Below are 23,372 nucleotides of genomic sequence, written 5' to 3' on the forward strand. Positions count from 1 at the left end.
ATTTTGTTAATTAAAACAGAACCAACATTATATGAAAATACATTGAAGTATAATTTTGTTGGTATAGTTTTTACATGCCAAATATACTTACAAACTTTGACATTTTGACTTTATAGTATGCCTTATAAAAAGAAAAAAGGAGTACAAGAATATAAGCTTGCAAAATACAACCGCCTTTTTAAGTTCATCACACTAACCATTATATTAGCAGGCAAACAGAAGTAAAAACTCTCTCAGGCTGGTAAAATTATTCCATAATAGCTACAACAATTGTAGGATGAGATAAGAATCTCTGATAGGTTACATCATCATCAATCTAAAAGTTTTGTTCTACAACACCGATAAGACGAGCCTTCTAAAACACAGGGGGTGATGAGTAAGGACTACTTGTGATCCACGAGGCAGGGGGCTTTCTTTCTTTTTCATTGCTAGTATACATGGCATTATTCATCCTAACACTTGTGCTAGCTCAGGACTTCTCCGCTATGTCACCGCCTGCGTCGTTATCTGCTCCCGCACTCTTGTGGCTCTCGGTCCCGGAAGGCTCCGAGGTTGCATCCTGCTTGTTTCCTCGGCCATCTACCGAGCCCGGTGCTGCCGTCTGAAGATCGGCTGCGCGAGCAGGGTCAGCAACTGGGATAGATTGCATGCCATTGACAGTACCTGGTCTCATTAGCATCTGGCCGGGGAAGGCTAGAGCCTGAGCTTGCTGTTGCTGGAGTTGCTGCTGCTGCTGCTCTTGCATCTGTTGTGGGGTTAAGGGAGTTCTTGGAGGGAACATCGGTACTTGGGACATGTAATGCCCAGCACCTGGGGTAGCACCAGGCTGCATCATCTATTCGGAGAAATAGTTATTTGAGTGAACTTAACAGTAAGGAGAGATTGAGGCGGTGTTATGCTGACATGTGGAACATAACTAACCTGAGGGCGACTTCCTGGATTCTGAGGTGGTTGGGCATCTGCAATGGCAGCCAGATACAAGAGATTCTTTTGAAGCTGAGCTTGGTACCTAAAATATGAGAGCATGAAAGATAAGCATTGTTACAAGATCATTTAGAAGGCTGCATCCAAATAGGCAGATCACATTACGAATAATTCAATTAAGACAACTAGACAAGTTTGGTGCATCAAAGAAGATTAGAAATCTTGCAACCTTCTTCCTTGACAGATGAAACTAGCATGGCAAAATCAAGATGGAATGAGTAATGCAGATGCTCAACTGTTAAACTAATCTTGTTTTTTCCCCCAAACTTCAAAAGAATTTTCTGTTGTGAAGTGAAAGATCCAACAGTAGTAGAATACTACATGCTGGTATCACTAGGATGATTTTCATGCCTTGGGGTAGTTACTATTCAGACAAAAAAGATGGGAGCTAAGCAGGAGTTCCTTCACTAGAAGGTGTAAAACGAAAATGATTGTTACACTTCCAAGAACATTAAATTTAAAACAACTATCTGCCCACAAAAACTTATATCTTCATGGCATCATGTTACACGTAGGCCCAAACTCCACTGAATGCATGTAGATAGGAAAGATCCATCAATAAAGCAATGATAGATCCCTTATAGGACTTCATAGTAGCACTTGGATAGAAGATCAAACTCCTCATCCATTGCAACAATTAATAAGGCATTCAGCTGAAAATCTAACTTTCCATTGCATAGCACAGGCCAACAGATATATACGATATCATACACTGGATAGACCAATAGAGTAATTAAGCAAGGTGTTCCAGATGATCAAATCAGGCACAGAAACAAGATTTTATTCTCCATATTATAGGTCCTCAGTAGGGAAGACAGTGAATAAGCATATACTTCATGCAAGTCAACTAAACTTCAGATGCCAAAACATATTGGCCACTGTCATTTAGATCCTCCAAATGGTAAAGTAAATTTCAGATGCCAAAACTTATTGACCACTGTCATTTAGATCCTCCAAATGGTAAAGTAAACTTCAGAAGACACAACTATCAAAACTTGGCACTTGTGTGCAATCCTTAGTGCATGATTTTAACAGAATAAGATCAAATGACTTCAAATGTAGTTCTGAAAACATCTTCCAAGCCGTCAACAATTGCAGATTTCCAATTTTAGGTCATTTACATGAAACAAAATGGTCAAGATATGGCAGCCACCTAGAAGCATTTCATATAGTAATCCAGCAATAAAGCCTTTCAAAGATGTTTAGCAAGCAACTTACTGAGCACATTCAGCCAACTTCCCTAGGTTTTGATTTTCCAGGATGGCCAAAATTAGCTGTTTATTTTCATCCAAATACTGCAAAAGAGAAATTGAATAAGTATCTGAAGTTAATGATGTTGATGACCACGCTATAATGCTAATCTATGTGTAATCTTAAAATAATTCATTTATCGTCTCTCTGTAAGAATTGTATATGCAGTTTCATTCTACAATGGCAACATGGTTTATTTCTTGAAAAACCCAAGCTTAAGTTAATGCTAGCCATTCGATATTAGGTTTCTGATGTCAATGCTATTGTGATCAATAGTGGACCAATGATTGAGAAAAGGTTGATTTCTTTCGTATCAAACTTGATGCAACCACAACTACATGATCAGAGAGCTGACATAATTCAGATGTGTGATTCTGTTGTAACTGAAATGTAAGGGGCCAAAAGGTGTGTAGCATAAAATTTTGCAGGCAGAGTTCTTTTATGTTGACATGTTATCATCAATATTGATCAGGTATAATAACATGCATGAACATTTTCTTATAACAGTGGCAGGAGCTGTGCCAATTATTAAGCATATAAGAGAGAAATTAGCATATAAGTAGGGCATAAGGTAAATTGAAGCTACACAGAAGGGCAAAATAGACCACATCAGTGGTTACAGAGCACAAAAAAGAACAAAACTACTAACAAGAAAAGGGGCAATGAAAGCAGAAAGCCGTATTCAAGAACCCCAAAAAAAGGGGAAAACCGAACTTGTGGACTACTAAATTCCTATCATCCTCATGCATTAATGCATGCTTATCATTTCAACCGTATCATGCTTTTCGCAATATTACAGTATTACCAAATTTGGAGACTGGTGGCTATAGATTCAAAATTTGGTTCAACTGGAGACCACACCCCTTACTCCTATCACATTTTCATGCCTATTTCGACTTCTCTTAAGCTGTTTAAACCTCTAATCCCCCATGCACAAGCGTCTCCACTCTCTGCAAAAATGCGTTCTTATTTACGCCTCAGTGATTAATCCCCCCATTTGATTAAAGGCAAGACAAGAACAAAAAGGCTCAATACTTGTCCACCCGGGCACGAAAAAGATCTGATCTTTGGCCGAAGCAATCGCCAAAGGAGCCATCTTTTCCAGAAACCCTAGCGAGATAGAGAGAGAGAGAGAGAGAGAGAGAGAGAGGGTGAGGGAAGCGAAACGAACCTTTTGGATCTGCTCGGTGGTGATGCCGGCCGCCGGCGGCACCGCGGCGGCGGCGGCCCCCGCCGGCATGGCCATCTGCTGCTGCATCTCGCCGCGGCGGCTTCTTCTTCTTCTTCTTCTTGCCTCAGTTTCTTGGTCGAGGGTGGATTTGGTGGGTGCTTTGTGCTTTTCGAGGTTTCTCCAGTCGTTTCAGCTTGGTTTGGTTTGTGTTCAGAAAGAAAATTACCTGAGAGCGAGGAGGAGGGAAGATTACGAATCTACCCTTGTTGGTGGACAATGAGAATCGTTTCTCTCCCACCTCCGTCTGCAGTTGTGTATTTTCGTCTCTAACGTTTGATTGTTCATATTATCTAAAATAAATATTATGATTAGTATTTCTAGTCTTATCATATGATAAGATATGAATAATACTTTATGTGTGACTAGTTTTTTTAATTCTTTCATAAAGTTTTCAAATAAAAAAGACAGTCAAATATTAGACACGAAAAATCATAATTGTACTTATATTGGGATGGATATAGTAGTAACGGCCACATAGGTATGGTTTGAGTTTACTCGAAAAAATAGGTACGGCACTAAAAACCAAAAGAAAAGAGCATGATTAATTCAGTTTTAATTATTTTAATTTGAAAATTGAATTTATCGCATATTTTAATATATAGAAAGTTTTCGCGCAGAACACATAGTCTATTCGTGTGAAAAATGTGCTAACGAAAATCGAGATAGAATATATGTATCTTAATCAGAAAAATAGGTCACTTACACGGTTTAGGCACGTACTTCCATCCCTTCACACATTTTCTGATAAAATAGAGAAAATATGGTAAATCTTTGATCTCATTGATTTTTTATTTAAAGAGGCACCTATACGTACATAATATTTATGGACACTAAGATTTAAACACTGATGAGGAGATTTATGGACCCATTCATTCATCACCATCCCTGAAGGTTCTTCTATGTTATAAAGGATTTTCACATGCAAGAACAAAAATATAATTCATTTTGTGTAGAAATTAGAATTTTTCTCACTTTTCAAATGGAATACTTCCTTTGTTTTAAAATAGGACATTGCTGACTTTTAGGCCTGATATTTTATTATTCGTCTTATTTAACTAATCAAGTGTAAAATATAAAAAAAATTGAGTCATGGTTAAAGTATCTCAAATGATAAAATAAGTTACAACAAAATAAATAATAACTTTTAATAAGACGAATTAGTGATTAAACATCATGTCTAAAGCCAATCATGTAGTACATTTAAAAACTGAAGGGGTATGATATTCAATTTTGAGCATACTATTGTTGGCAACTACGTGAAATTAGTGGATGACAACCGAATATTGATACAATATTCACCCTTTTTTTTCAATGGAACCTTAATCTTTGTAAAGGAACTTCCCTCGTATTCATGTGGACATACTGTAATTTTTTTTTCCATTTAAAACATTTAGAGAAAATATATGTTCCATAAAAATTTACTACCAATGCTAGTAGAGAGCATGATATATTCTCTTTCGTTAGCATATGGCTGCAGAATGGAGAGTGCCAACATTTGCTCTCCAATGGAAGCAAACTTTTGTGAGTGAGAGTGATGGGAGGGGCAAATCTGTCGTTTCATCGAGTGCACTGTTACCGTTGTGATGGCTGCCGCTGTTGGAGAGTGGCTGGCAACTAGCATGGCGCGCTGCAGCAACTCTTGGAAGAAAGTACCTGAAATCCATGTGAAGGCGTAGAAGGTGAGACACGTTTTCCCCCTTCACCTTTGCCTCTTCTTTTCTTCTTGGTTGTCTCACTTCAAAGAATGGTATACAGATTATGTAACAATACAGCTACTCTACCTGGGCTATATTTGTCTTGAAAATATAAAAACCAGATGCGTAGATTAGTTTTAAAAAGTATTTCAATAAAATTATATATTTGTTGATATTTCTATATATATATTATAATAGAAAATAGTTGTCAAAGCTACTTTTTGAAGACCGTGTCCTTGTCCAAAACGACAAGTATTATCAACCCGGAGGGAGTAACTATTAGCTATAAATGAATCTAAGAGTTAACATGTATAGTTGATTGAGAGCTACCATATGTACGATATTTTGCCTACGGAGCTCGTACGATGTAATGTTTTCAACGGAAGCCAATCATGTTGTCCAGTCATTTTCTAGCGATGCAACTAAGTAACGCTCACCATTCGTCAGCAATCGTACGAGAATCGTACATAACAATTGTATGCATAGCATTTTCGATAATAGATTAGCTATAAGTTTATCTCTAATTTTACCTTCTTATCTTTATGTAATTAATAGGAGTATTTGCTTAGAAGAATATGTAAGAGCTAGCACTCATTATTTTTCTTATTCTCTCTCCTCCATATAAGCATGTGATTGGCTTATAGTTATTAAATTTGCTCTTAGGATAATTCGATGTGAGAGTTAAAACTTAAGACTCCAGACAATGGTATGGCTCATGTCTTGGGGTTAATGCTTATGCGGGAGAGCTGAATGTTATGATAAACAACTTATGAGAATCGGGGTGTTTCTAAATAGTTATCTACTCCTTACAATGGTGGAGCCAGAAATAATAAAATTTGTCTGCAATTTGCTTATCCTCTAGTAATTACAATGATAATCCTTGTGCAATTCAAATGTCTTTGGAGTTTAGAGGGAAACAAGTTCAAGCAGCTCAAAAGGGAGTGTAAGCTTTGACCACAAGCATTGCCGGGCCCACAAGGTCAGAGGAAGCCAGCCAATGGAGGGTGCTCAAGCCATGTGGTTAAAGATTCTTGCTGACTGCCGGTGCACGTGGCAGAATTTATAGGTTGCTGGGCCAGCTCAACGTGGCCGCAGAATCTATCTACTCTCTCACTCACTGCTGCTGCACAGACGGTGTCGCTGGTTCGTACTCTTTCCTTCCGTCCCATAAAACATGACATAGAGCAGTGTCACATCTTGCTCTGATTTGCATTTTAAGAGACCAAGTGAGTACAGAAGATGAAGATGAAGAAAACCATTAGCTCAAGATTAATTAAGTTTTAATTATTACGAATCTTTAAAATTAATTTATTTGATATTTTGAATTAACTTTTGTATAAATTTTTTTAACGAAATATACCGTTTAACAATTTAAAAAACATAGTAATGAAACCGATGTAAAATATGTATCCACTACTACATAAACGATATTTTCAAATGACACCCCCAAGCAGTTTACATGTACTAGCTCATAAGTACCTCCTCCCTCCGTCCTAAAAAAATATGGGACTGGATGTGACATATTCTAGTATAATAAATCTAGATAAATGTAGGATGTGTTATATCCAATACTAGATTGGTTTTTTATGGGACGGAGGAGCACATCTGAAAAAAAAAAACTGGTTTAGGCCAGTTGATGGACCGTTGCGACAACTTAGATATCAACTTAGAACTGAGAGGCCTTGTTTGTTACTAAATGAGATAAAGATTTCATTTCATGTTTTATTAGCATGTTTTTTAAGAAAATATTAGCACGTTTTTCAAACTGTTAAACGGTATATTTCATATAAAACTTTATATGCAGAAATTGATTTAAAATATCAAATAAATTCATTTTTTAAAAAATAAATAACTAAAACTCAATTAATCATACGGCTTTTTTTTATTTTGCATCTCCGTACTTAATGTTATTCAGCACTTACGAACGGGACCAGTAATTTGATCGTTTAGTTGGATGGAGTGTTTGTTGATATTCTCAGTCTTAATCGTAATTTTCACAATCTTACGAGTGCCATTACTAATTACTGGTATTTTGTTGGAGTATGACCAGAAATCGCGAGCCGGGGGAATCAAGAGAAATTTCCTAGGACTGAAAGGACAAAACCTGTGAGACTGTGATTCGTTTCCCATGGGAATTCAGCGAGGAACAATGTTTCGTAGCAGACACCAAAATAACAAAATAATATGTAGTACATATGAAGCGAGTGTAACTCAATTAATTAACATATTACCAAGATCAAGTTTGAAATTTAACATGAATACTTGTATTTACGGTTAATTATGTTTTCAGTGATAGATAACGTACTCATTGACTGTGAGCCATCTGTGGTGATTTCGTCAATTTCAAAATATGTTGTGTTAGTCTTCCAGAAATACTTATAGGATAGGTCGTCGACAATAAGACACCCATCGTGACTTCGTCAATCTCAAAATATGTCGGTTCAATCTTCTGGAGAGATGTTGATGGGTAGGATGTGCGTGTGAATTTATATGGATGAGTATACTTGTGATGTGGGCGTTGCGTTGTTTTCGTCCATCCTTATATGTGAGAAAACTGTGATTATACTATTGTAAAAAGAGCGGATCCGTTAGTATGATATAACTTGTAAAATCGCACGGGTGTACGCCATAATGTCATTTTCACTATTTCTTACATTTTTAAGTTTCATTTTATCCGTGTTCGAAGTACGCTGGCTGCAAGGATACACTCTGCACCAGTGACAGTGAGGCCATCGATGGACAAGGGAAAGTGTCAGGTCTCAGGCTCTCAGCTCGGTGCATGGGAGAGAAAACGAACGACACAGAGGAAATTTTGTCCAGAAAAATATTAAAAGAGTGAAAGATTATATCTATTTATAAAGAGCGAAAATGGTGTTGTTGTGTACACGCTTCCATGGAGCATGGCGTTTTGCCAAACGGATTAGTTCCATGAATCAAACAGGCCTTAAACCCTTAGTCATCTCCTAAGCAAAGACATCAAGTCTAATTAAAGACACCAAAGACATTCATCATTATTAAATTAATCATCATCAATCAATACGCTCTGTCTCTTCATGTCCAATAAAAATTGATTCACACTTTAAATGTTGCATGAGTTGATATTGTGTTGCATGAGTAAAATCAAATAGATATTAATCTTGAGTAGCTACATGCATAGTTGCATACATGTAGTAGATCATTTCAGGATACACATTTATTAATTACTCTTTACACAAATAAATAAATTAAGAGACGCTTTGTTAGATGACGATTGTTTTGAGAAAATCTCATCAAAAAATTAGGTGATGATTAAACTGGGATATGGGGAGTATCGTTACGTACAGTGGATTACAGGCGTGAGGACGGCATTGCTCGTGCCACATAGCTGCATCCATGCCTCAGCTCAGCTTCACTCCTCTAGGCGCTGTGAAGCTCTCGCACACAGGCTGCGCCGTCGCCCGTCTCGTCTACATTGCGCGCACGGTCGAGCCTAATTCAGTTCTGTTATCTGCTAACTATTAATTGCAGCTAGCACACGAGGCAGAAGTGAATATTATTATACTTTAATTTCTTCACATGAGCTTCCATGGTAGATTATCACTTTGGTACGAACGATGATACATCATTTTAGGTTTTACAAGAAAAAGGCATTCATATTTGGGATGGAAAAATGCTTCGAGAGAGTATCTTGACAGGTATTTATCTTGGTTCCACACTATTTGAGAAAGAAAGAATGGATATTGGTGTTCTTGATTCTTGTGCTCTGATCCATTTGGCAAAATTTTTACTGCATTCTAGTGTTGATTTAGCACATAGGGAGGAAGGTGATTTAGGTCCAGTTTATGGATTTCAATGGTGATACTTTGGTGCTGAGTAAGTTTTTCTCTCCTCCCTATGTACTTATTGATGTGCTCTCCATCTGGATCTCTCAGGATTAATGACTAACTATTTCTGTATGTAACAGATAACTAGCATGCATGCTGACTATACTGTTCAAGTCTTCGATCAGCTAATGGATGTGATTGACAAGATCAAGAATAATCCTGATGATAAGCGAATTATCCTGTCTTCGTGGAATCCTTTAGATCTCAAGAAGATGACCATTCCTCCTTGCCACATATGTTTGCACAAGTTGGCTGCGTTCGTTAGAAGAAGTTCCCAACTCCTCCTCGTCGTTTTCCGCGTGCACGTTTTTCAAACTACTAAACGATATGTTTTTTGCAAAAAGTTTATATAAGAAAGTTGTTTTAAAAAATCATATTGATCCATTTTTAAAAAAAATTAGCTAAAAATTAATTAATCACATGTTAAACGCTTTTGCGTGCCGAGAGTGAGGATTCAAACAGAGCCTTAGTGTAGTGTCTCTATTTTGCTTTATTAAAGTCTGAGAATAATTGACTTTCTGCAGGACATTTTTTACTTGATAATATAATATAATGCATACTCATTGCAATGTTAATGTTTTGAGTCTTTTGCTCTCTCTCTCTCTCTCTAGTCTCTGAATTACAGCAAAATGATATACAAGTATTTTCTTGTGGATGCAACAAACATAGTTTCTTGCTTACAACAATTCTCTCCTTCCAGTTTTATGTCGAGTGTGGGGAGCTATCATGCCAGATGTATCAACTCTCTGTTGATATGGGACTTGGTGGTGTTCTTTTCTCCTGAAAATGAAGATAAATATGAAGATTAAGTTTTTTACGTAAAATGAAGTGGTATTAATATATGATTGATTGAGTTTTAATTATTACAAACTTAAAAATAGATTAATATGGTATTTTAGAGCAACTTTCATATATAAAGTTTTTGCACCAAACACACCGTTTAGTAGTTTTGAAAGCGTGCCACGAAAATCTTAATCTTCATCCAACTTTTGTTGGAGAAAAGAAGAGGACTTTGAAGGTGTTCCATTCAACATTGCATCACATTCTCTTCCGACGTACGGAGTACATGATTGTTCATGTTTGCGGCATGTTACCTTGTACACTGTTATGTGACTCTGTATAATCCCAAAGGTCTAACCTTGTTGAGTTATATTGCTCAGACATAACTCAAGCTGGTTGGTTATGATCCTCACCAGATAGAAATGAAAATGGCAATATAGTGGTATTCCTCTAGCATTCACACTCGTTTCGTGTTTCAATATTAATTTACCTGCTGTCTGCTAGAAAATTATGGTGCCTGTACTTACGATGTACTACTTTTGATAGAACACAAGATGATGGAGTCTTGTTTGCCTATCAGTTTTCTGCATTGTGCTGGTGTCTATGATATAACCTTTGTGTCGCAATACTGCTCTCTTCTTTTGCCCATGCTAACCACATAAACATGATTACTGAGCTGCAACGGACAACAGATGGGATGCTGTTTGTGCATATATACATGCGTTTCCTGACTCGCGCTCACAATTTTGCAGGAGGTTCAGCTGGATGCCAATCTCCATCGCACGAGTTTACATCATTTTTTATGGTGGTGCTGGATGTTCATTCGGAGCTACTACCTCCGTCCCATATTACTTATCTTTTTGAGTTTTTGTTTGTTAATGTTTGATCATTCGTCTTATTCAAAAAATTTTGGAATTATTATTTATTTTGTTTGTCAATTGCTTTATTATCAAAAGTACTTTACATATGACTTATCTTTTTTTATATTTGCACTAATTTTTCAAATAAAACGAATGGTCAAACGTTGCAAATAAAAAGTAAAAAACGTCACCTATTATGAGACGGAGGGAGTAATGTTCTCCATGTACTCGTGATCGTACTTTGTTTCGGTCTCTGATCTAAATCGTGATTTCCGGGTTTTTCTAACCGAAATTATTTGAATTCCTAACTTACTTATTTTGACTGGATTTGAATAAATTTTGACCAAATTTACAAATATTTGACAAAAAAAAACCCGAAAATTTCGTGGAGATTTGTACTGGCCTGTAGGGAGAATCTAAACCCTACGAAAACGCTGTCTGTCTCCCCTTTTATTTGGATCCAGTGAATGTGTGTGTTTACCTCACGATGGATGTACCCTGACTGCGACACACATTTGGTCATTTTGGGGGAAACTTGGGAGTACTCTGTTGCTGGACACATGTTATTGCTACTCTTCATAACTGTACTGGGTAGCTTAATGTCAGAATAACACTACCTTCTTCTTCTGCTGCTGCTCCTGTAATGAGCTTCCAGCTTGCCAGCAGCTTCAGCAGAGCCTGATCGAAATGCCTTGCAGTGCCAAAACGTTATTTACCTGCAGAAACAGGAAGTGATATCGACACATGAATTCGGTTGGGCCTCGTCTTCGGCCAACCTGGCTAGAAATTTCATCAGTTCATAGAAGCAACGTTCAGTTGGCCTTTGGAATCGACCATACTTATCACCAACAATAATAATAAATAATAAAGTAGATAAAACTCAGCTAACACGAAAAGCATAGTGCCTACACTTCACTTCTGAAAATTCAGGAACTACTCTTCTTATGAACTATGAAGGAAAGAAAGGAGAAATAAATATATGGATGCAATATATGGCCAGCATCGAGCACCCCAGGCCAGCATTTCGGGATTTGGATAAAACAGTTCTCTTCAATATGCCAGGCTTTCAAATGTCAAGCTGTTATAGGATGTAAAAACTGCTCAAGGCACGCACACATAAAAATAGCAATTAGCTATTGCAGAAACCACCAATACTTACGAGAACTCTTGGTCATAGCCTCATAGGTCACTTGGAACAATACAGACTATCAGAGTCGATGGGATCTGGGAACAGATGGTAGGATAACAGATAGCACCCTGGAAGGCTGGAACAATATCATGGCACCTTTCATGTAAGGAAATGCACAGAAAGAGCGCTATAAAAGTAAGAGGAGCAAGAATGCCATGGTATTACTATTGTTTCAAAGTGGAAAAGTAGTAGTATAATTCTTGTTTCGAAACATAATTATTCACAAAAGCTTGGTACATTCTAATTATGACCAGCAATAAGGAGCGACTCCCATGTCCCAAGCGGTCTTACTGCATAGATCATTATAATTTCAAATGACAAACCTAGAGCGCCGATAATTCAGTTAACAAATTGTCTCATGAAACCTTTTGGCATTATCAAAACCATGAATAGATTTGACATCATCCAAGAAAAGTGATCATGGTTTTCAAGTAGTCACCTAATACCAAACCCTTCCTTCAAAACAGGTTTGTGCTAGGGATAACGAAGTAACGGACATGGAGCAAAAGAAGTCTAATCACAAAAGAAGCCTGTGATAACGACAACAGACTGGCTCCGGAACAGGTTTTAATCACAAGCACTACACCTCATCAGTGAAATGGGCGGGGATAGGGACGGCTTTTCCACCAACTTGTCTCACATCTTGCTGATATGTCCTTGCTGTCTTCAGCTTGGTCTGCAGGTTCTCCCAGGACTTCGTTAGCTTTTTTTTGCCAGCTCCAGCCTCAATAAGATGATATCTCTGATAGCGGTTTTGCGCAATCTCTTCATAAAACTTGACAAGTTTTGTGTTCCTCTCAGTTACCAGCGGGTCATTGCTGATGCAGTCCTTGGGTATTTCAAAGACGACTTGTTCATTAAACTGTTTTAGAGAGAAACAAAAGCACGTTAAAGCAAATAATTACCAGCAGGAAAACATAAGAACAAAATACGGTTCCAGTAAATCTTGATTGACAACAGTAGATCAGTCTTAGTTACAAATATCAGGTGATACCGCTAGCATTCTTCCTAGTTAGCACACAAACACAAGACCAATTAGAACATGTCCCAACCAAATCATTTAGTACAATACTCATAAATAACATCTAGTTGCAAAAACTGTGATTGATGTAACGTATGGTAAAGTATAAGGGACTCAAAATTTTATGATAAAATGTTTTATAACAGAGCTAAGGTTGCACAGGACAAAGAGTTTGGCAAATGCCAATTGAAAAAAATAGGACTATGGCAAACATCAAAGAACATGGCAGGACAAATAAAGGAAAAAATGCATCATGCTAATTGCAATCGGTTACTTCTGCATTGCTTGTATTGATTCGTGAATTCCTCTGTGTTGAAGGTACTAAAACTGATCCATCTGGAACCTTTTGGCAATGCAATGACAAGGCAATTGGATCAGGTCCTGAAGCACCTGATAGCTTGTTACAGGAGCAGTACAATAAGGTATTAACTGTTAAACTAATCACAGTTGTGAAGAACAATATCAAATAATGATGGACTATAAGGAGGTGTTAAACTAATCACAGTTGTGAAGAACAAGATCAAATAATGATAGAATATAAGGAGGTGCAAACCTTACAAGGCACTTTGGTTTGAGTGCCACATCAACATGAAAACTTTCCCAATATAATCTTAAGAGGACTATGTTTTGTGCGAGCCATAGTAATAGAACTATTTAACAAGGTTGAATCCAAATCTAAAGTTGCAGTCAGACCTATATGGCTATATGACATATGGCATCAAACTGATCAAAGCCAACTACAGTTGCTTTCATGACAGCTGAGAACTGAAGCCTTAATTAATTTCTCTATCCAGGTAGCGCCCAAATAAATCAGTTACTACACCTGATCAACCAACCACCAACAAACAGTGTGCACGAGCCGCCAGCCAGAAATGGAAGTCCCAAGTCTATGATCCCTAAGAACACTAACTACAAAGCCCCTGCCCACGTATATACATCAGGCAAAAAATCCCACAATCAGATGCGACGACGAACAGGGGGATGAACACACACACACACTTCAGGCAGAATCGCAGGCAAAATCAACGATGAACTTGGAAGGAACAGGGGGATGAACACACGTATGCGGATACCCACCCCACGTTACACACACATCAGGCAGAATCACAGGCAAAATCAACGATGAACTTGGAAGGGTAGGGTCTGCGCTTGTCCTGACGAGGCCAGGCCCTCTCACGCCTCCCGGAGTGCGCGTCGTCGAGGACTCCGACGGTGGCGCCACCATGATTTGGGTTCTTGCTGATCGGCCCCCCCAGGTACTCGAAGCTCATCTCGTCGCCGGCGTGGGCTCGCCTCGCCGCCGCTCGGTGGGGTGGATTTGGGGGAAACGGGAGAGAGAGAGAGACCAATGCGATGCGTGTGTGCGCTCCTCGGTTGAATGGATTTCACTTTTTGAGGTTTTTCCTGCCATTAAAAAAAGATGGTGCCTACCTCTTTGCCACAAAAAAGTTTGAGCCTCCCTCTATGCCATCGTCCAACTTTATCGCGTCCTCCACACCAACTTTATTGCGCCCTCCACACCATTCCGTCACTATTCTGTTTGGTTTTAACTGTTTAGCAGCTCTGACATATGGGCCCGAGCAGGAAAAATGTTGCTCTTGCCCTTTCACTCTCTCTTCTCTCTCGATTCCCCTCTCTCCATGGCATCCGCGTCTGCGTCACTCCCAGCCGGCACCCAGCCGAGCGTGGCCGAGCTGCTGGACGCCCGCGCCGCCACGCCGGCCTCCCCTTCCCTCGTCACCGCCGTCTCCGCCGAGTCGAGCGGACAGCGCCACCGGCCACCCCTCCAACTGGCGCCCGACCACCTCCTTTGCCCAGCGGCGACGGCGGCGAGGTGGAACGGCGCGCCGGCGGTCGTTAGCGCGGCCTTCTCCGTGTCGTCTCCGCCGCTCCTGCATCTCACCCATGTCTGCATGCCAATGGCAGCTTGTGAGCTTCACACAGACACACACTGTGGTCAGGAGCTCCGATACCTCGGCCATGGCCGCCCCGGTCTCATCTCGATTCACTATCTGGTTCACGGCGAGTAATCCCTGCACCTCTCAGTGAACACAAGAAATGTTAATCAGTTCACTAATCTAATCACTCCTGCTAATTGCTGTAGCTAATTATTTCTTGATCTTAGTTGCAGATATATCGAGAGAGAGAGAGAGATTGCCTGAAGAGCGTTGCAGAGGTTGGTGACCTCTCCGGAGCCGCGGAGCCGCAGCGCGGTGCTGACGAGCTCAAGCACGGCGAGGGGGGAGCTCGCGTCGTCGGGGTCAAGGATGGGGAGGAAGAGGCTGCCCTGGATGTCGTAGATGAGCGCATAGCTAATGCGGGCGTACTCGCCGCTGCCGTAGCACTGCACGTTGGGCGTCCACTCCAGCGTCCCCGTGTCAAACGCCCTAGCGGGAAGCCCCTGCTTGTCGGCGGCGGCGGCGCCGCCGACGGGGAAGACGCACGTGAGGGAGACGGTCCTGTACTGGAACAGGCGGTGGCACTGCGACGCCAGGACGAACGGCTGCCCCCGCGTGGCAAGCACGCGCCGGGCGCCATCCCTCACCGGCGCCCACACCTGGACCATCCACCCGCCACCTTTGCCGGCCAGTGAAAAAAAAACCGCCACCCCACCTTACTCATTATAAATTTTACAAATTACCACTTGAGCTTCTTAATATTAAAAACAATCAAATCTAAATGACAGGCACATAAAATAAAGTTAAATAAAGTTAAGGCTACAGGAATAACATGTTTCATGAACAAATATTTTTATTTGTTTTAGACCATATTATAATATACTGTCTCCTTCTCTAAATATATGACGTTGGTTAGTTCAATTTTGAACTAACTTACATCATACAAAAAGACATGGAGGGAGTATATTTTTATCTGTAGCAAAGCACGGACATTTAGCTAGTCAAGACAAAATCTCTACACATAAATAAAAAGAATATTGGTATACATTTAGCTGTGCAGGAACTATCTAGATATTTCTATGTTATTTACAATGTCTTTGCAATTCATTGAATTGTCTACTTGTATGTCCATGCATTTTCTTGTTCATTAGATGTCGGATATGCATTCGATATGCAAGATTTAAGAATCATAATTATTTTTTTTAAAAAAAGTTAAAATCTTATCATAAATATGCGTGCAATTGGCTGCACATAGCTGGTATGCAATTTATAGGTTCAACCATGGTTGTGTCCAAAACAATTAAGAGGTCAAATGTCACACTAAAACTCAATGAAAGTGGACAGATAAATCTACGAATTTAAGTTATCATTTAGCAGATCCACCCATGCATCAGATCGAAGCAGAGATGATCGATCGCGGCGTTTCTTCATCCAAGCGCAGCCGAGTAGCCGATCGATCCGTTGCACTAGTCAGCGTGCTTCGTCCCTTGGTCGATTTCAGGCGACGGTGCCAGCTGCTAATTAATTGCTACTCCCTTCCTGCTATCGGTGCCACGCCATGCTGATGGCGACGAAGCCGACGATGCACTATTTTCTGGGATAGATACTACTTTTTCCACTTTTTTTTCAAACAACTATACTCCTTTTCCATCGATGATAAAAGTAGTATCATAACATACTGCTTTTGTTTTGAATATATATATACTATCTTTTTTTTCGGGGCAATATGTATACATCAATTTCATCAAGTATACTTCATTTTATGGTTCGGTATATATACCATTCGGTGAAACCAAGTGATATACATATATACTATTTTCTTAATTATTTAATAAGTACCACTCGGTGAAGTAGTATGTACTTCATCAATTATTTTGCTAATAATCTAATAAAAGGTACATGCATACATACCTTCTATCGACGATGGATACTGCAATTAAATAGTATATACCGCTTCAATGAGGGTTTCAGTATATGCTGGATACTTTTAAAAAACAGTACATACTCATTAACCGATTGATTTAGTATATACTGAATACTAAAAAAAACAGTACATACTTCTTAACCGAGTGAGTTAGTATATACTGGATACATGATAAAAACAGTACATACACCTAATTAACCGATCGAGTATATACTGGATACTTGAAAACACTCTACATACTCCTAGTACCATGTACTGAAAAATTAGTATATACTACTAGTTTTTGAAAAGAGTACATACTTCGATCTACTAACTAAATAAGAAAATAATATATCTTAAATTTTGAATATGGCCATTAATTCCTCACGGACCGTTGTGCATGCATGCAAAGAATTGAAAAGAAAAACAAAAGAATACCAGCCGCATATGCAGAATTTTGAAAATAAAATGAACATTACCTTTTTTTTGTTTCTAACTCAACTATCCATTATCAACTAATGGATATCCAACAAAAAAGAGGGAGTACATACACCTGGGTGTACAAAACAGTCGTCCTATAAATATTGGCTTATCTGGATACATATGGTTATTCAACAACCAAGCCTACTCAGCTGCATACATGGACATCATCATATAGGTGGTTGATAGCTACAGATAGATAGTCGACAGTTAATTAAGTAAACTAACAGTAGATCACTAAGCTAAGTGATAAAACGTCACCCTACATGCTCAGTTGGAGGCAAGGTTAAATCCCTCATCAATAATTAGATCGGTCATCTCGGCGTCATCCAGAAAGATACCCTCAGCTTTGGAGACGGCGACTCTCATCTCCAGGTTGTTGTCGACGACGGCGTAGCCGCCCTTGCCATGGCGGACGCGCCGTATGATCGCCTGGCACTCCGCGAGCTTGTCCTCGCGCTTCTTGTTGTACCTGTCCATCTCCCGCACGCTCTTCCTGAGCAACTTCTCCGCCTCCGACGGGTTCGGGTCGCCGCCGCCGCCGCCGTCCTTGAGGAGGTCGGCGACGTGGGGCAGCTCCCTCCGCTCCAGGGAGAGGATCTTGTCGACCAGCTTCTTCGACAGCGCGAGCTTCCCGCGCGGGACCAGGATCGCCTCCTCGCCGTCGACCGGCACCAGCGTACCGCCGCTTCGCTTTGAGCCTCTCGCCGCCATAGCTTTGTCGGCGGCGAACTGCTCCACGCAATGGGCGGCGGTGCAGGGCATCAACGCGATCTTCTCGCCGGCATCCTCCGCCGCCGCCGCCGCCAGCGCGACGACGCAACGCTTGAGGTAAGCCCGCCTGTCGGCCATCGGTGGATGGATGATTTCGCGGGAAATCTCGATGATTTTGCAGCTAAAAATTGGGGAATTCGAAACCCTAACGATTCGAGGATGTGTGGGGGGAAGACGAAGGGTGTGGTTTATCAAGGCGGAGGCGGATCCTGGCCGTCCGTTTCCAAAGCCGAATCCTTCTTTCTCTGCTAGTTTCATCGCGGCCGTCCGTCTCCGAAGTCGAATCCCTCCTCGGAACGGGCCAGATGAGGCAGCCCCTACGTGAGATTATGTGGGCTGCAAACTGGGCCAGGCCCAATAGGGGAACCAGCAACGAAAAGCGAAGGAACTCGTCACAGTCGTCTCTTCTACTACTACTACTATTTTGGAGAAGTTGGGATGGTTTTCCCAAATTTTCTTTTGCTTTTTCGATCTAAACTATCGATGTGTTTATTTGAACTAGCAAAATACATGTATGTTGTTACGGAATTAAAAATGACATCAGCATGATGTAGAGATGAAATCTATTTTAAATTTTAGAGCTTAATTTTACAATTAATTAGAGGTTTTTGCTCACCAAAATTTCCCTCAATTTATTGTTAACTTGCAAGGATGATCATGGTTGAAAGCTCCAGGGTCTACCCGTGACTTTCATTGTTCTACCATACATTTTAGTTTGGACGAGGGATGGACGGTGGGCCTACATGTCAGAATTTTGGAAGTTGGTGGTGGGTGGTGCCATGGTGGCAGATTCAACACTCGCTACCACCACTACCTTTTAAAAATGATAATAGATTTTGATGCTTGAATGGGCAACAGCAGAAGCAGCAGCGGGCACATATTGGGGAGATTCAGAAAATGCACCTGCGCGATCTGATGCATGATGTTGAGCGCTGCAAAGCAATGACAGTGTAAGGGTTGAATTTTCTCTGCTGTTGCATTGCATGTGTTGGTTTCTGCTTTCGTTTCTCATGTTCTTGTTGGTTGACAGGGAGTATGAAGGCATACATGTGGATTGCTCGAGGCAAGATGACCTCACTCTACCTGCCCCTGCAGCAAGCCGTTGATTGAATCACTGATGTACAAGCTGCCAGATCCATGAGGGAAGATGAACAGCGGAGGGATGGAGGAGGAAGACAATGGGCAGTTTGGTCCAAAATTTTAGAAAGTGTGTTGAAAGAGTAAGTACACTGGTGGAGAAGATGTTTTTACTCCCGGTTCGTAACCTGTAGACCCGGTTTTTCAACCGGGACTAAAGATCAGATAGTGATCTTTAGTCCCGGGTGCAAAAACCGGGAGTAAAAATCCATACTAAAGAGACTAGATCCGATTGCTACTTTATTCTTTTCTTTTCTTCATTGTTTTTAATATATTGATTCACTCTATCCTATCCCAAAATCCCAAATCAATCATCCCCGAATAGTCTCCAAATTCTCAAATCGATATCTCCAAATACATCACAAAATCTTAAAAAAATTACATCACAACTTCTACAAAATTCATCACATATTCACATCACACACAAATCTCAAATCCAAATCACAGATTCTACAAAAAAAAAGAATAGAAAAAGACGAACAGCCACCGGCGCTACGCCCGCGGCCGCCGGCGTGCCGCCCGCCGCCGCGCCGCGCCGGCCGGCCAGCCCTCCGCGCCTCGCCGTTGCAGAGAGAGATGGGGAGGAGGGAGAAGGGAGGAGGGAGAGGAGGAGAGGAGGGAGGAGGGAGAGGAAGAGATAAGGGTGTGACTGTGTGAGGAGAGGAGTTAAAGAAGAGGAGGAGATTGTATCCGATCCGCGTGCATCCACTCTACTTATATCGTTCTTTTTTCCCGGTTGGTGTTAACAACCGAGGCTATAAGTAGATCTTTAGTCCCGGTTGGTAACATCAACCGGGAGTAAAGCTTATATCGATCTTTTTTCCCGGTTGGTGTTAACAACCGAGACTATAAATAGATATTTAGTCCCGGTTGGTAACATCAACCAGTACTAAATATAAAAAAAATACCTCTGAGCTTTCAAACCTGGACTAAAGATGTTTTTAGTCCCGGTTTTTAATACAACCGGGACTATTGTGACATCTGGTCGACTGACCAAAGATGGTTTCTCCACAAGTGGTAGTGGCATACATCGAATAACGTTATAATTATAGTGGCACGAGTTCAAATAGGTGAATAGTATGTGTATCTTTCAAAATTATGAAAATAATAATGGCATGGATCCAATTAACTCTTTCTATTTTGTGTCTAGGTTACCACACCAGTATAGGTGGGACAAATTCAACGTGCCACATGAGCAAATACCAAATAGCCAAGGGAATTGTTTTGCTCGATTTTAATAGTTGAATATGTCGATATACCCGACTTTGCGGTTGAAGGATACGAATAATATCCGAATTATATTTGATTGAGGAAGTCAAACTACACCTTTTCCTTTCGTGGCTGATTCCCCTATTGGGCCTGGCCCAGTTGGAAGCCGTTTTCTCATGTTGGGCCCTACCTCAGCTGTCCCCATGGATAAGAGGGATTCGACTTCGGAGACGGACGGGCGCGATCATATAGAAGTATGGAACTTAGTATGGTTCAGGTTTTGTAAACCAATTGTTGCTGATAAATCATCGAAATCTCCCAAGAATTCATCGAAATCTCCCGAGAAATCATCCATCCATCCTCTACGTTCCCGATCCACCGATGGACCTGGACCTGGACCGCAAGCAAATCAAGCGTTGCGTCGTCGCCTTCCTGCCGCCGCCGGAGGAGGAGGATGCCGGTGAGGAGATCCGTGTGGTGCCGTGCCCTGCCGCTGCTGCGGAGGAGGAGAGGCGGCGATCTTCCAAGAGGAAGGGGAAGAGGTGCGCCTCCAATGGAAGCAAGCCTGCGGGGACGCTGGTGCCGGCCGACGGCGAGGAGATGATCCTCGTCCCGCCCGGGAAGCTCGCGCTGTCCAAGAATCTGGTCGACAAGATCCTCTCCCTGGAGAGGATGGAGCTGCCCCACGTCGCCGACATCGTCGACGACGGCAACCCGAACCCGTCAGAGGCGGACAAGGCGCTCAGGAGGTGCGTGCTCGACCTGGACAGGGACAACAAGAGGCACCAGGACAAGCTCGCCGCGTGCCAGGCGATCATACGGAGCGTTCGCCATGGCAAGGGCTACGCCGTCGTCGACAACCGCCTCGACTTCAGGGTCGCCGTGTGCAGGGCCGAGGGCGTCTTCCTGCTCCCCTGCCATGTCGCCGATCTTATCCCCGTGGGATTTGATCTTGTCTCCAATTGAGTACTCCCTCCATCATAAAATTTTTATAGCAATCTTATAACGGATGTTCTACTACAACAAATCCTAGTATATTCAGATTCGTTGTACTGGATGGATACATTCTAGGACAATAAATCGGTTGCCATATTTTGAGACGGAGAGATAAAGGTATTTTGGGTGAACGTGACATATTCTAAGACAATAAAGCTAGACAAATTCTCTTACCAGATTTATTGTACTAATGTGACATATGCACCTAAAATTTCTTATAATTTTCACAATGAATGCAACTAAATGTATTTCCATTTACTAGTACATGGTCTTCTTAAGTACCACGATTTGTTAACATAACATGGCACCCATGACAAACAATGGGAAGAAATCCCACATCATGAAGTAAACAAACACTTTTGGCCCTGTTTTTTTTCTCCAATAAAAATTAGATTAAATTTTAGATACTTGTGGCACGCTTTTCAAATTGTTAAACAGTGCGTTTCGTGTAAAACTTTATATATGAAAGTTGTTCTAAAATATAAGATTAATCCATTTATCAAGTTTGTAATAATTAAAACTCAATAGATCATACGTTATTACCATATCGTTTTGCGTGACACTTAATCTTCATCTCCAGGAGATTTAAACATCATCAGTACTGTCTTAGGCTTGATAGAAAATATACTACTTCCTCCTTTGTGTTCCTTCGATCCAAAGTGTAAACATTTTTATATGTTTTCACATAATTAAGAAATTAGCACTAGTAAAAAACTATCACAGGTGCCGGTTAGGAACTATGATCGGCACCAACATTAGCAACCTGTATTAAAAATAAAACCGGCATCTATAGGTTTGCACAAGCAAAAAAAAAAAGAAAAAAAGAAAAAAAAGAGCCGGCTCGAATCGAGCCGGAACTCACAATCATCGTCACTGCGCCATGCCCCACATCGAGTTGTTTGAAATCCCCAATTCCCCACATATCACAGATTACAGATCGAAACATATTCAACAACCAAATCATCCACAAATCACATAAACATATAAAAATTTCTACAAATCATAAAAAAAAATCCCTCGGGCACTGCCGCCTGCCACCGCCGCCCATCGCCTCCCCTCCCACCGGATCTGATGGAGGGAAATGTGCGGCCAGCGCCGTTGCCGTCCCCGAGGTCCGCTGTCTCCCCTCCAGTCGGATCTAGCAGAGGGGAGGGCGCGACCACCGTCTGGCAGTCCCTGAGGTCCACCACCTCTCCTCCAGCCGGATCCGGCCGAGGGGAGGGTGCTCATGTTGCCACAGGCCACCCGCCCGCATTGCCGCCACCTCGTCCTATTGCTCCCGCCGAAACTAGGAAAAATAGAATAGGAATTGAATGAGAAAAGGTAGAGAAAGCTTCTAGAAGTGATAGTGAAGAGGAACATGAGAGAGTAAGGGAGGGATAGAGATTGACGAGGTTCAACCGAACCAAGTCGCCGCCGTCGTGGCTGAAGCTGTCGATGCCTGATCTTCTGTTCGATACCTCCCTAGGATTGGTGCCTTTTCTTATATATGATGTACCATGGACTTGCTTGAGAGCTTGCTCTTGGGTTGCCTCATGGGCTGGGCCAATCGATCATCAGGAAGCTTAGTGGGTTCTTAATGCTACAGTGTCCAGATTATCTTCAATCTTGTTCGATTTCCCTTTAAGTGAGCTGCACTATCACGCTGCTGATTTTCATTACTTTCATGCTAAATGAATAATGCAATAAGAAATTACGAACTGGGAGAACTACTGAGATCATCAGAACTAATTTACTACTCCCTCCGTCCCAATATGCAACAACCTAGGATGGGATTAGACCATTAGACCATCCTAGGACTTCGAAGTCCTAGGATGGGTCCAGATTCAAAGTCCTAGGATGGGTCCCATCCTAGGTTGCTATATATTGGGACGGAGAGAGTAAAACATTATCTATAGCAAGTGTTACCTTACATGTAATTCAAAGGCTGACATCGTTTGAAGGAGTACCGCACTAAAACAGTGACACTTTGGAATGCCCCAAATGTGCATTCCCATTCATTTATAAAAGAGGTAGTTGTAACGGAGTGTGAGGGTGGTTGCAAGTAAGATAATTTTTTTATAAAAAAATATGTGGTGATTAACAGTATAAATACTACTTAG

General features: G+C 41.1%; 2 protein-coding genes and 2 long non-coding RNA genes across 5 annotated transcripts; 2 read left to right on the forward strand and 2 right to left on the reverse strand.

Moving 5' to 3' along the window:
- Positions 1-222: 222 nt before the first annotated feature.
- On the reverse strand, positions 223-3,597 carry LOC4350919 (GRF1-interacting factor 2). Of its 2 annotated transcripts, none has more exons than XM_015759755.3 (4): positions 3,407-3,597; positions 2,203-2,279; positions 922-1,009; positions 223-826 (listed from the first exon to the last, which is right to left on the reverse strand). In XM_015759755.3, the coding sequence occupies exons 1-4, from the start codon at positions 3,491-3,493 to the stop codon at positions 470-472; spliced, it is 609 nt and encodes a 202-aa protein (XP_015615241.1). In that variant the 5' UTR covers positions 3,494-3,597; the 3' UTR covers positions 223-469. The 2 variants fall into 2 exon arrangements, with proteins under 2 accessions (XP_015615241.1, XP_015615240.1); XM_015759754.3 differs by having other exon boundaries at positions 223-835.
- An 8,528-nt stretch (positions 3,598-12,125) lies between these two features.
- Positions 12,126-14,260, reverse strand: LOC107278077 (uncharacterized). Its single transcript, XR_001541157.3, has 2 exons — positions 13,951-14,260; positions 12,126-12,714 (listed from the first exon to the last, which is right to left on the reverse strand). It is a non-coding gene; the product is annotated as an uncharacterized lncRNA (long non-coding RNA).
- Positions 14,261-18,511: 4,251 nt separating this feature from the next.
- LOC136353952 (uncharacterized) lies at positions 18,512-19,311 on the forward strand. The gene is made up of 2 exons (XR_010737562.1): positions 18,512-18,878; positions 18,959-19,311. It is a non-coding gene; the product is annotated as an uncharacterized lncRNA (long non-coding RNA).
- Positions 19,312-20,526: 1,215 nt separating this feature from the next.
- Positions 20,527-21,440, forward strand: LOC4350921 (uncharacterized). Its single transcript, XM_015761223.2, has one exon. The coding sequence runs from the start codon at positions 20,656-20,658 to the stop codon at positions 21,238-21,240; it is 585 nt and encodes a 194-aa protein (XP_015616709.1). The 5' UTR covers positions 20,527-20,655; the 3' UTR covers positions 21,241-21,440.
- The last annotated feature ends 1,932 nt before the right edge of the window (positions 21,441-23,372 follow it).

The sequence above is a fragment of the Oryza sativa genome, chromosome 11 (assembly GCF_034140825.1).
Source record: "Oryza sativa Japonica Group chromosome 11, ASM3414082v1".
In the NCBI taxonomy this organism is placed as follows: Eukaryota; Viridiplantae; Streptophyta; class Magnoliopsida; order Poales; family Poaceae; genus Oryza; species Oryza sativa.

Coding starts and splice junctions, on each gene's coding strand:
- LOC4350921 (XM_015761223.2), top strand. CDS start 20,656: ATGGACCTGGACCTGGACCGCAAGCAAATCAAGCGTTGCGTCGTCGCC.
- LOC4350919 (XM_015759754.3), bottom strand. CDS start 3,493: ATGCAGCAGCAGATGGCCATGCCGGCGGGGGCCGCCGCCGCCGCGGTG. Junction 1,010..2,202: donor AAGTTGGCTGAATGTGCTCA/GTAAGTTGCTTG, acceptor CTCATATTTTAG/GTACCAAGCTCAGCTTCAAA. Junction 836..921: donor ATCCAGGAAGTCGCCCTCAG/GTTAGTTATGTT, acceptor TTCTCCGAATAG/ATGATGCAGCCTGGTGCTAC.